The 13,191-nt window shown below is 33.9% G+C and overlaps 1 protein-coding gene across 1 annotated transcript; it reads left to right on the top strand.

Moving 5' to 3' along the window:
• The first annotated feature begins 378 nt into the window (after positions 1–378).
• On the top strand, positions 379–9,375 carry LOC120083602 (IAP-like protein 1). The gene is made up of 8 exons (XM_039039424.2): positions 379–625; positions 1,139–1,388; positions 2,269–2,392; positions 2,622–2,965; positions 3,075–4,767; positions 5,246–5,487; positions 8,822–8,908; positions 8,983–9,375. The coding sequence occupies exons 1-7, from the start codon at positions 570–572 to the stop codon at positions 8,891–8,893; spliced, it is 2,781 nt and encodes a 926-aa protein (XP_038895352.1). The 5' UTR covers positions 379–569; the 3' UTR covers positions 8,894–8,908; positions 8,983–9,375.
• Positions 9,376–13,191: the final 3,816 nt, after the last annotated feature.

Raw genomic sequence — 13,191 nt, 5'->3', positions numbered from 1 at the left:
ATGGTAACTTAGAATGAAAATTTGAATCACGATCCATTCTAGGTCACTGGCACACCATCGTGTCCTAACTTTTGGAAGAAATTTTAAAGAATTTATATTTTGAGGAAAGTTTTTTTTTTTTTTTTTTTTTACACATTTTAAAGAAAATTTTGAAACAAATAATTTTTGAAGTATTAGTCAATATGAAATTAGTTTAGCAGCAATTAACATGGTCAATGTCCAATCCCACAACGATTGTACTCATGAAAGAAAGACAAATTTTTTTAAATAACTTTTTTTAAAATATAATTTTGCAAGAAAGAAGAAGGGAGTAGTTGTACAATAGACGTGATCCATATTCAATACAATAAAATCCACGTGATAATTATTACTTTAATTACAATTTTAATTAAGAAGGGAACGCCATAAGTTACGAAATGGCACTAATGGCTAGTTAACGCTCTCGAATTGATTATAAAAGCAAGATTTAAGCAAAGTTTCAATTTTTTCTTTGAACCTTTTCAGGCATCAGTTGGTTTTTCTTTGAACACAGTTCCTCAAAAATCCCAAACACAGAATCAATCGTACGAATGAGGGAAGAGGTAATCAGCTCAGCTGGAACTGTTGATCCAACTCCGGCCGCCAGGTACCGCTCCGCTTCTTTCTCTTCTCCCTTTCATCACTTCTACGACTCTCTGTTATTTGGTCAATCTAGGGTTTTATGATTTTCTTCTTCTCCGCTGATTTGAGGTCCCAAATTCTTCAACTTATTCTCAATTGAAACTCAAGTTTGAAAACATTCTCTCGTAATTGCTTTTCGGGAAGAGGGGAAATGGAGGGTTGATTTAGCGAATAGGTTGTGCGGAAGAGAATCTACTGTATTTGTGCTCGTAATGTGAGGCGGGTGCGAAGGGGTTATATGGGTTTTTTTTTTCTCTGTTACATGATTAGCAGCAACAAGGAATTTTTGGGTTGAATAAAATTTTTCTTTAGGAGCTGTATTTGATATTGAGGTATAATTCGACAAAATTCGAGGAGTATATTTGAAATTATCTCAGTGGATACTGATCAAAGAGTAAGATGCAGCTTGATAATTTGAATTCACATTGTCTTCTTTAGTTCTTGTAAACAGTTCTTGTTGCTCTATGAATCTTATCAGCTCTGCTGGAGCCTCATCACCTGCTGTTCCAACAAACATTGGAAGTGTTGATGGGTCAATTCGTGGACTTGGTTCAAAAGCTGCGTCTTTATCTTATGTTGGTTCACAACCACCTCAGCCTTCCTTGAGCACTGGTGTTGGTGGTTCTGCTTTTGGCATGTCGAGATACTCTTGTAGACCATGGGAAAGGGGAGATTTATTAAGGCGTTTGGCTACCTTTAAGCCTGGAAATTGGTTTGGAAAACCTAAGGTTATAATTTTTATGATTATTTACATAAATCCTGCAGTATACATGTAACATTGTATGTATTTTAATAATTACTTTGCATATTTGGTCCCTTTGCATAAAGCTCAGTTATATAATTTTCGATTCATAATTTTACCTTGAGTCCAATATGGAAAACTCTTGGAACTAGCTGGTTAGAGCATCAAACTCTTTGTTACTTCTCGCTTCAACAGGAAACTGTTTGTTTTCTTGGGTTTTGGTACCATTTACGTAAAATCAGACCTTCAAAGGAAAATAACGTCTTTATTCATTTTCTCACAGAAGACAGACCATCGGTGTGCTTTTATTGTTTATTATTCATTTGGGATGTGTCTTTAATTAAAATAATAACCTTTTTGACCCATCCTGTTCATTCACATCAGATTTTTGTTTGTGGTTTTGTCTAAGGAGGCTAAGTTACATCCAGTTTTATGTGAGGATATATGGGAGGAATATTGAGCAGATTTTAGTCTTTCTTTGTTGCCTTATTCTTGGAAGTATTAACAATTAATACAACTATTTTCATGTATTAGTCTAAACCTGGTCACTTCTTTTACTTGTTAATTTATACGTAGGCTATCTCTTAATCTTATGCTCAATTTAAGTTTAGAGAACTTCTATGACTACAGTTGTTTATAGGTGGAACTGATGTAAAGCGATGGTATAGGTTGTCAACTTTGTTAAAAATAAGAATAGTTTTTATAAATTAATTGAAACTTTGGAAATCATAAAGGCTTTCATATCTCAATTCATTTTCCGTACTACTCTATTTTTATCTCTTATGTACTCAAAGTAATAATGAAAAATATTCTAATGGCAATGAATTTTGAGACTTGGGAATATTATTCTTTCTTGATATTTGCAGGTAGTCAATTCACTTGCATGTGCACAGAGAGGATGGATGAATGTCGATGTTGATAAAATTGAATGTGAATCTTGTGGTGCCAGTTTGAGCTTTGAATTACTACAGTCGTGGACTTCTGCCGAAGGTTAGATTCATTAATGTAGCGTTATTACTGAAATATATATGGTTATCATATCTATAAGGTGCCCACCCACTCACTCACACACAAACACAAAAAGAAAAAGTATTTCAAACGCCTGGAAGAACCTATAGACATATACCGAGGTTAATTGATAGTTCACGAATTAACTTATGAATTCTGACTGCTGATAATAATGACCCTTGATTCTCCTCCTTTTTGGGTGTTAATGAAGTTCAACTTGCTGAGTTTACAAAGCAGCTGGATTCTGGGCACAAAGTCTCTTGTCCTTGGAGAGGAAATAGCTGCCCTGAAAGTTTGGTGCAGTTCCCTCCAACGCCCCAGTCCGCTTTAGTCGGAGGATTTAAGGATAGATGTGATGGGCTTCTGCAGTTTCAATCTTTGCCTTCTATAGCTGCTTCTGCAATTGAACAAATGCGTATTTGTCGAAGTGCACAACTTGATCGCCTTTTGGCACAATCCCTCAATTTCACCATGGGCGAGGTAGATGTAAAACCAGAGGGTACACGTGAACTTCTTGACAGCTCTCAAGATGGAGCATTCTATTTGTATTCTCAAGTAGGCTACTTTTTTTATGATTAATTTTTGGTCAATAATCTATATCCCATTTATTCTTCAGCTGATAATTTATCATATCTGATTATGTTTTGTTTTTCTCATTTTCCAGGCTCAGAAAATTATTAGCCTTTGTGGATGGGAACCAAGATGGCATTTAGATGTTCAAGACTGTGAAGAGCATTCTGCGCAATCAGCTCGAAATGGATGTTCTTTTGGTCCAACTGAGGCTCAGTTGCATCTTTCTTATGATGCTGCTCGAAGCAAGAAAGCACTCTCTACTTCCATAAAAAAAGACACTGGAAAGGGTAAATTGCTGGTTAAGGACTCTAGAAGTGAATTGAGGTCACCCATACTAGATTGTAGCATATGTGGTGCTACAGTTAGGATATTGGACTTTCTAACAATTTCTCGACCGTCTCATTTTGCACCTAACAACATTGACATTCCTTCTACAAGTAAGAAAATGGGACTGACACGTGGAGTAAGTGCAGCTAGTGGAATTAATGGATGGGTGACTGCTGATGATGCCGATAAAGAACGTATTGAAGACCGTGATGAAGTAGCAACAACGAATGAGGCAAGCTTATTGCCAAACACGGATGTCGATTTGAATCTGACAATGGCAGGGGGCTTAAATGTTTCTCAATCAGAAAAGAATACAACCACTGAACATATTCCCAATGGGGATCTGGGAAGGGATCTAATGATTGGGCAACCTTCAGGCAGCGAGGTTGGTGATCGTGCTGCTTCGTATGAATCAAGAGGTCCTAGCTCTCGCAAACGCAGCTTGGATAAAGATGGGAGTTCAAATGACAGGGCACTAGTTAGGATGCATCAAGCCGATAGTGTTGAAGGAACTGTTATAGATGATGAAGTAACAGATGATAGACAATATTCAGCTGGACCTTCAAAACGTATTCGTGATTCTGAATTTTTTGATACTTTCTGTTCATATCAACGAGATTCAGCAGGCGCTGGTCCAAGTCATTCCATGGGTTTAGACCTTTGCATGGATGGGGAAAAATTAAATTCATTTCAGCAAGGAGGTGATCAATATACCGGAATTCAATCAGCTAGGGATTCAACCCGTGCGTCATCTGTTATTGCGATGGACACAGTGTGCCATAGTGCTGATGAGGACTCTATGGAAAGCGTTGAAAATTATCCTGGTGATGTTGATGATGTTCATTTCCCCTCTTCGAGTACACATGGGAATTTAGACAATAATGAAACATCAGAATTGATTTTTAGCAATCAAGCTCAGCAGAGCATTTTTCTTCGACCGGCTTCTGAAGTTCCTGGCGAAATGGGTGTCAGTAGTACAAACGATGGTGAAGAAATATTCAATGCTGATACTGTCACTACTCAGGCTAGGGATGTGTTTAGTTTTGGAATAAGTGGTGGAAGCGTTGGAATGTGCGCTAGTCATGAGGCTGAAATTCATGGGGCTGATGCATCGGTTCATAGGACAGATAGTGTTGTTGGTGATGTTGAACCCAGAATAGAGGACGCCGAGAATCAGGGACAAACTGGTGAATCTGCCCCTGATCCTGGGCTAATGGATGAGATTGTTCCTGAGGACATCATCAGGGAAGATCCTCATGGTGATAGCCAAGAGATGTTTTCTCGGCCTGTAGAAAGAGCTGATAGTGGATCAAAAATTGATGGCTCTGCTAAAGATGATTCTGTTGAAAGTGGTGGAAAGACAAGTCAAAGTTGCAAGACAGTCCTAGTGAATAGCAGTCACAATGCTGATACACGGCCTACTCATGGCCAAAATAAGATTGAGGATCCAAATTCGGGTATATTTTAAGAATTCAGCATAATAGAATCTTGTGTAGTTGTAAACGAGATATGTATAACCTATCCACCACCTTCAACATCAGTCCTTTCACTTTCAGTTTTCAATAGTCCTCAGTACCTAAAATAACTTAACTTCAATAGTCTAGCTAAAGTTTTATCAAAATTTTCTTCTTTCACTGATGGCCAGCAATAAGTGGTTTTGGGGCCCTTTACCGTTTTATTATTGAAAATCTTTCCTTTTCATTTTGAGCTGCCTATCTGAATTTTCTTTTTGAGTTGGGTGAAGACTGATACTGTGGTTGTTAAAATCTTGAACACTAACGTGAAAATCTGGATTTATAACTTAATCTACCATTTGGTTTGGGCAGATTGGAAATCGTATGTGTCGTCTCTTAAAATCTGGCATAGCAATTTGACCTTATTAAATGTGTTATTCCAATTTTCTTCTGTTAGTGATGTGGAACCTGTCTTTTTCAGCGCCACAAAAAGGGGAAAGCAATTATGAAATAGAGTTTGATCCGATAGTCCATCACAATCAATTTTGCCCTTGGGTAAATGGAAATGTTGCTGCTGCTGGCAGTACGAGTAGTAGCTCCAATGCAGATGTAGTTGCTCTCAGTGGCTGGCAGCTGACGTTAGATGCACTCGATGCTCTGCAATCCCTTGGGCGTACTGGAGTTCAGACATTGCAATCTGAGTCAGCAGCATCTCTTTACAAGGTCGGCTTCCTTCTAATATATATTTTGCATTTCTACAAATCGTAAGAAAATGAAGGAAGATCTTGTCTCTTTTCTCATCGAATCAATACATGAATTCTGGTTTTTATGTTAGCAAATCAACCATTTTGCTTGTCTGACATTAGCAGCTTTGTAAAAATGCGTTATAGTTATGGTAAAGAATTTATGGCTGCAGGGCACTTTCAGTAAACACAACCACAAAGTTGCACTTTCTAATTTTTTGGACGGTTGTCACCATCATTGTAGAATCTATGGTGCAATAACCTTAATTATTGGCAAAGTTTTTGTTTTGTGTTGTTCTGGTTATATAATAAAAGGGTGTAGTGTGTACCTTTTATAGGAGAAAATCACCTTCACTCGGTAAGGTGAAGAAACCCTTTTTTTTGGAGTAAGATAAGAAACCTCATGCGAATGTGGGTTTGAGGGGACATCTTGTGTACACAGAAGCACAAGTGTCAAGTTTATGTGTCTTCATGTGTAAGTCCTGTCAGGTGAATAACTCTATGCCATCATATGAGTGATAGAGGCATAGAGCTAGATTGCCTTAGGAACACTATTGTATGTATGTCATTATTTTTCCTTCTTTCCAAGAAGAATCTGTAAGACCCCTAGTTATGGTTATATTAGGATTATTAGTATGTCTATGAGCGAGGGCATATTAGTAATTAGCTAAAGAGCTTGTTTGGTTTTTTAGTTATAAATAGAGGAACTGGGTTGGGAGCAAGGTATAGATCATTTTTGAAGGAATTTTCATGGTAGGAATTAGGGAGAGAGATAGCTCCCTCAAAAAGTTTTGTTATATTGTCACTTCTTTGAATATTGCAATATATATATATATCCGTGAGTGTCCATGCTAGCTTCCGTGCACCTCGACTAATCTCACGGAACAACCTGTCTGTCCCTACAATATTTGGATGTCAAGAAAACTTATAGGATATTAAATTCTAGGTAAGAATTGAACCCATGACCTCTCAGCCCTTTATGAAGATTATGCCCCCTATTTACCACTAGGTCAACCCATGATGGTTGCAATATGTTTCTATCTTTTAGTGTTCTTTGTTGTTCTTGAGTTTTCTTGTTAGGTGGTAACCTAACTGAATCACAACTTTCATGTAGATACCGAAAGAATACAAAACACCACCAGAAAATGAGCCAAATGAAAAGAACCAAAAGGTTTACATAAAGTAAAGAATCCAAACATCCAATTTATTAATAATAACCAAACTTAAAGAACAACATAGAGCCCTCATTTCATCAACAATTGGAAAATGGGAAATTTCTTTCCTCTGCGAAAGGGAGAAAGCATTAGAGTGCATAGCACACAAAATCTCTATCATCTTAGAAAAACTCATGTTTTAAACCAAAGAGCCCATAGAACAACCGTGAACCATATGACCCTGCCAACCAACCTTCCAATTTCATTGGATGTCCTCGATGGGACAACCCTGCCTCAATCAACGAAGGAAGGATGAGAGAGGAACTCTCATTGGCCCACAAAATGCCTACAAGAAGACTCTCGGTCCCAATTTAAATCATAACTCTGTAACGAGTGGCCTAAATATAAAAATACAACTAACAATGAACCAGCCAGTGATGACCTGTGTCTTCAGTCACCTGCTTGTGCTTGCTGAAAATGCAATACTGGAAAAAGAAGGTATGGAGGAATTGTTCTTGAAATGCGACATCTGTGGTTCAGAATATCACCTTTTTGGGCCCCCAAAGTTGCTCAAAGACCACTTGTGAACCCTTGGATATGGAGTGAAGAGGTAGAGATTGGAAAAGAAGGAAGCACAAAAACTGATCTAGAATGTATCATTAAGGAATGGAGAAACAATGTAATACATTGGGAAACTTTGTTGTATTATAAAATCATAGATAGAAGTTTCCCTGTAACCTTGCTCATCTAGAATATACAGTATCTTTCCTCATAGTAAAATGTAATTCTAGAATATTGGATCCTTACAAAATGTGAGTTAAATGCATGATGGTTACGACAGTTAATGGAAATCTTTCTTTAAATAACGTAATACAGCCCATGGGAGTTTTTCTTTGGTCTAAAAATAATTTAGTTTAGAAAGATTCTCTAGGTCTCCCATCCAAATTCACTCTCAGAAAAATAGTTCCGTTCCCTCACTTTATTCATCTGCTCACAGGATCTTTCCTAGTTTCAAGGTTAGCTTAATTTGAGAATGTAAACATCTGACCACAAATACCTAATTACCTCACCTCCTTTCAGAATCTGCCACTTGTTTCAGCCTTAATTTCTCTTTCTGGACTCAGCTTCCTTTCTTCTTTAACTAAATGAACAAAAGGAAATTATTGACGTCTTTTCCCTGAGGCTTTGAGGAGCTTTTGTGCCATGAGAAACAGCCTTTAGGCTAGTTGAAAACTTGTAGCCTCCTGTGAAGAAGAGATCATAAACTACGAAATACAGGGGATGTTAGAACAAAAAGAAAGTTAGCTCTTTTGACTAATATGCAGTTCGCGGACATGAACAGTTCATAAGATACCGATTGATTGAAACGAGCAAGTGGCTGGGTCGATCATTCACAGTGCAGCAGTTGGTCTCGGCCCATTTTTGTGTATCTTCATTCCTGTGATGCTGGTCTCTTTGCAAAAAGGAATTATAAGTCAAATAGGAGGCCATGTCTTCCTAAATCAGTCCTTTGCTGGAAACTCTTAGAATTATTCTCTCCACTTTTTAGTTGGTATATAGCCCTTTACATGGACACAGACGGTGGGACAACCTTTTTAAAGACAAAAAGAAATGCCATGGCTTCAATTCACTTAATATATATTCTTTTTCCACTTTGAGCTTGTGGCTTGAAGGGAACATTAGAATCTTTAACAACAGGAAGACAACATATCATTGCCCCTTAACTTATGGGAGTTGGGCATTTGGTGAGTGAATCAAGGCTTTGGAGTGATTTCAAGAGGGAGGGTGCAAATAACTTAAATTACTTGTTTATCTTGTGGTTTCTTCTTGATACTGGAATACAATGGTTTCGTATATTTTCTATGTTGGGATACCTTGCAGAACTCTAAGTTAGAGTTCGTATTGGAGGCGAGGGATAAGCAGCAGGTAATGGTCAGAGGAGACATCAACTATCCACAGAATGGAAAAGCAAAGTCGTAATTTTGTGAAGGGTGTTGCTCTAGGATTAGATTGGATTCTATTATTGTCATTGTCTGGTTTTTTACTTCAACTTTCATACTATCTATTGCAGGACATCCTGTTTGGATCGAAAATATAACCATATTTGAATGTTAAATCACTGAATACAGTATCTACATCAAATTGAATATACTCTTGCAGGATGATCATCATGGTAAAAAACTGCTGCGACAACACTCAGCAAGCAGAAGCCAAGGAAACCTTGAGACATGAGCTTCCAAATTGAAAGTATTCACAAACCCGAATTTGTCATCTCCCGACTCTATGAAATATCTGCTGAGTATTATATTTCTTCTTGTCAGCACTCTGCTAGTTTTGCTGCTGATGGATGGGCCTCAAGTTTCAAGAACAAGAAAACCAGGCAATTGTGGCCATGATTCTGAGTTTGATCTCCATCATTTCTTTTTCCAGTCCTAAGTAATAATTTCTCAGCACCTGTTTGGTGCAAGTATTAGTAACACTACTCAAAAGATGGTTATGCTTGTGTTCCATTTGGAGAATACTAGAGTAACTCTCTCTCTCTCTCTAAAAATCTCTGTTTCTACACAATTATTGGTTTTGCAGTTTTTTTTCTTTTAGTATTAGCATCTCTCTGTTTATGTCGACTGATGTAACTGTAAACACTTTTCACTGTAAGGTCATTGTCCAAAGTCATGGATTTCTTTTTCAAATATCAGTTTATAACTTACTGGAAATGTTGTTGATAGATATAATAGTTGAAGAATATAGTTGTATTAAGAATATTCATTCGTCAATTGGTTGCCATTTTAATCACTAATTTGGTCAATCAACAATGACAATGAAATTTATTTGTTTGAAGTGTTTTTAAGACATTAGTGTGAAAACTTATGGGATCGGACTTTGCTTTTTATTGATGCCTTTCGTTGTTGACCACCATTTGTTCTTTATATATATATATATATATATATATATATAAACTAGCCAGTAAAAAAATAATGAAAATTATTTACACAAAATAATAAAATTTTAATATTTTTTAATAAAGGTTGATAGAAGTTTAAATTGATAGAAGTCTAATAGACGTTGATAGAAGTCTAAGTATATATCAATATTTTTTTTGTTATTTTTATAAATAGCTTGATATTTTTTCTATCTTGAAAAATTTTCCAACTTAAAGAGGATAAATTTTGAGTTTTCTTTTGCAAATTTTTAAAATAGTATCATACAAGTTCGTGATTTAAATCACGAAAATCTTTGATCTTTATTTGAATGTTAAAAAAAAAATCATTTTCATAATCTTTTCAATGAATTATAAATTTCTTTCCTTATTTTCCGTCCACAATTTTGAAAATATCTTTCCTTCCTCTAACAACTATCCAAACTTTTGAAAGTTATTACAAGCATAATAAATTAGGGAAATTGCAATGGAACCAAAAAAAATAAAAATAAAAATAAATAAAGTAATGGTTTTCTAAATTTATAGAATACAGCAAAAATTTTAAAATTAATTTTGGTTATATTTATTGTTTAAATTTTGTATGGTAATAGGCATATTTGATATATTTGATATATGGTATATCAATCAATTTATATACCTTATATAAATTGTATCATTTATACCATTGATATATCATGACTCAATTATAATATAGTGGTGGATGTTTGTTCAATGATGTTAGTTATTGCTTTTTTCTTTTTTCTTTTTTTCATTTTTCTATACAAACTCGTTCTCATTTCATTAGTTCGATTTCGATGGTATGATTTAGATTTTCACATTAGTTGTGTTATGTTTTCTAGATTTTATTTGATTTTGATGGTATATCTTAATTGTTTTATCAATTGTGTTGACGCATAGATCAATTAATTTGTTCGATTTACAAAAAAATGATACGATTATGATAGTATATAAGTTACTAGTACTAATTCAAAATGTATTTCAAGCAACTATTAGTGCATAATATATCATCATTTGTTCAAAATGCAATACTGAATAAGTAAGCATTACATTGGTGCATCAATAGTTTATTAACACCCATTCAAAATTCATTTAAAATATAAAATTGTATATTCCTAGTCATTAAAAATTCATTTCAAGTATATTAATAGTTTATCAATAATGTATCAAAACTGATTCAAAATGCAATTTTCAAGTAATATTATTGATGTATTAGTGATTTATCAACACTCATTAAAAATTCATTTAAAAAATAACATTAGTGTATCAATAAAGATCAATATCCATTAAGAACGAATTTCAAGTATATCATTAATGTATTATCGACATTGATTATAATAAAATTTCACGTATAACATTTATTTATTAATAGTATAGTTAATTAATTCAAAGGTTATTTTAAATATAACATTGGTGTCTCTATCATTAATATGTTAATACTTCTTAAAAATAAATTTGTTCAAGTATATCAGTAGTGTATCAATACTTGTTCAAAATTCAATTTCAATGGTAACAATAGTGTATCATTAACAGTTTATCGACATTTTAATACCGACATGACGAAGTGAACAATTATAAGTTGATGACAATGTACTAGAAAAATAATGTTATGAAACAAATAAATAAAAATTCAAATTAAGTATACGAACAATAAGAAATGTACAATCACTTGTTGACGGATAAATTTGATATGTGAATGGTAATTTTGGTATATTAATTGCATAACTGATATACCAAATATAAAGTATATTATATATACTACTTATATACATGTTGATACACCAATGAGAGTAAAATTGAAATAATAAAAAATGAAAATAAAATATAATGATATTTACTATATTTGCAAATTTTAAAAAAACCATGCTAGATTTGCAAATTTAAGAATTTTTTTTTCTATTCTTGCGACAAGCCCAATAAATTAAAAGTTTAATTATACAAAATATCTTTAAATTTTGGAGTTTGTTTGATCAATTATGTCTCTAGACTTTGAGGACTTTTATTCTTGTCTTTGAACTTTGAAATTGGTTCAAAAAATACATTTGAAGAGTTTCTTTTCTATTAAAACTAAGATAGAAATGGGTGTGACGACTAATGTGTACAAATGAAGAGATATACGTAACATATTTTACAAATCATTTCATGCATTGAGGTGATAAAGGTTGTTATAATTTTAACCATATTTTTTTTTGAGAAAAAACAATATTAACAATCTTGATCTTCAATAAAGTTGTAAATAATATCAAGTAAACTTTCTAATTTTTACCCCTCAACTCCCTAATCAATTTTCACCCTTAATTTATATAAGTCTTAAGGTATTTTTTGAGAGTAAATTTCAAAGTTTAAATGGATAATAAAATTTTCCAAAGTCTATATATATAATTAAAACAAACTACAAAGTTTAGGTATATTTATATAATTTTATTTAAATTAAAAAAAAATACATGTATTTTCCGAATATAAAAAAAAAAAAAAAATTTAAATATCATTTTAGTCCATATACTTTTTGCTCTAATTCATTTTGATCTTTATATCCTTCAAGAATCTACTTTGGTCCTTATATTTTAAACTTTTGTTCTTTTTGGTCTATATACATGCATAACTAGTATTTCTCAAAAAGAGCTAGTTTATCCTTAACTCTATCTATTTTGTACAATTCTTATGCATAAAATGCTTGTTTTATAGGAAAATTCATCCCGAAGGCCAACGGAGTCACAGAAGAAAAATACCCCAAATTGGTGTCAAAATGAACCCTAAAAGCATCCAAATCAAAGAAGTCACAAAAATTACAAAATGCCACTCAATTGGAGCATACCAGGATTAACATCACAGCCCTAGTTCAATGCTTCAATGCAACGCTTGAAGGCAGTAGTTTCAAAATAGGATAGCGTCACAATACTACAGGTATTCACGAAAAAATCAAACTTCCGCGTGCGCCTCGTCGCAAGCCAACATCACACCACTATTGCAACCCCAACGCTTGATGTCTTGAATCGACAAGAGAGTTGCAACGCTCTCTTCAATGTTGAACGCTATACCTATTGTATAAAAATAAAATTTAGCATTTTCACACGAGAGATCAAATCCAAACTTGATTTTCTTTCAAATCTCTTACCTTTCTATACTTTTTCTTTCATTCTTCCTTTATCTTTGATGCATCCATGCTATTCCTTGATCAAATCTTGAAGGAGATGCTTCATTAAGGTAAGTACTCTAGCTTAATTTATGGTAGATTCTTATTTTCTTGGTATGAGATTGAGTTCTCAATCATCTCTCAAGTAATTTCTTGGTTTTTGTAATAAATTCTTGCTTACATTGATTCTTGAATGTAAAATAACTTCTATGCATTGGATTTAAGAATTTTTGGCCAACTTTCTTTTATTCAATGAATGCTAGAAATAGTAACATGTCTATGTGCATAATTTCTTAGGGCACCACAATTGTAAAGTGCAAATATGTGAATTTAGGTTATTGGGATTAATCTTGTTCGCAATTATGCATGATTGGTAATTCAAGAACAGTTGGACTATTAACCTAGGCTTTCTGAGCTACTAATCCAATCCTAGTCAAGAACTACTCTTTCTTAATGCAAATG

The sequence above is a fragment of the Benincasa hispida genome, chromosome 8 (genome assembly GCF_027475165.1).
Source record: "Benincasa hispida cultivar pf3 chromosome 8, pf3_genome.v1.1, whole genome shotgun sequence".
NCBI classification, from domain to species: Eukaryota; Viridiplantae; Streptophyta; class Magnoliopsida; order Cucurbitales; family Cucurbitaceae; genus Benincasa; species Benincasa hispida.
Note: the sequence above shows the minus strand (reverse complement) of the source record. Positions and strands in the feature narration are given on the sequence as shown.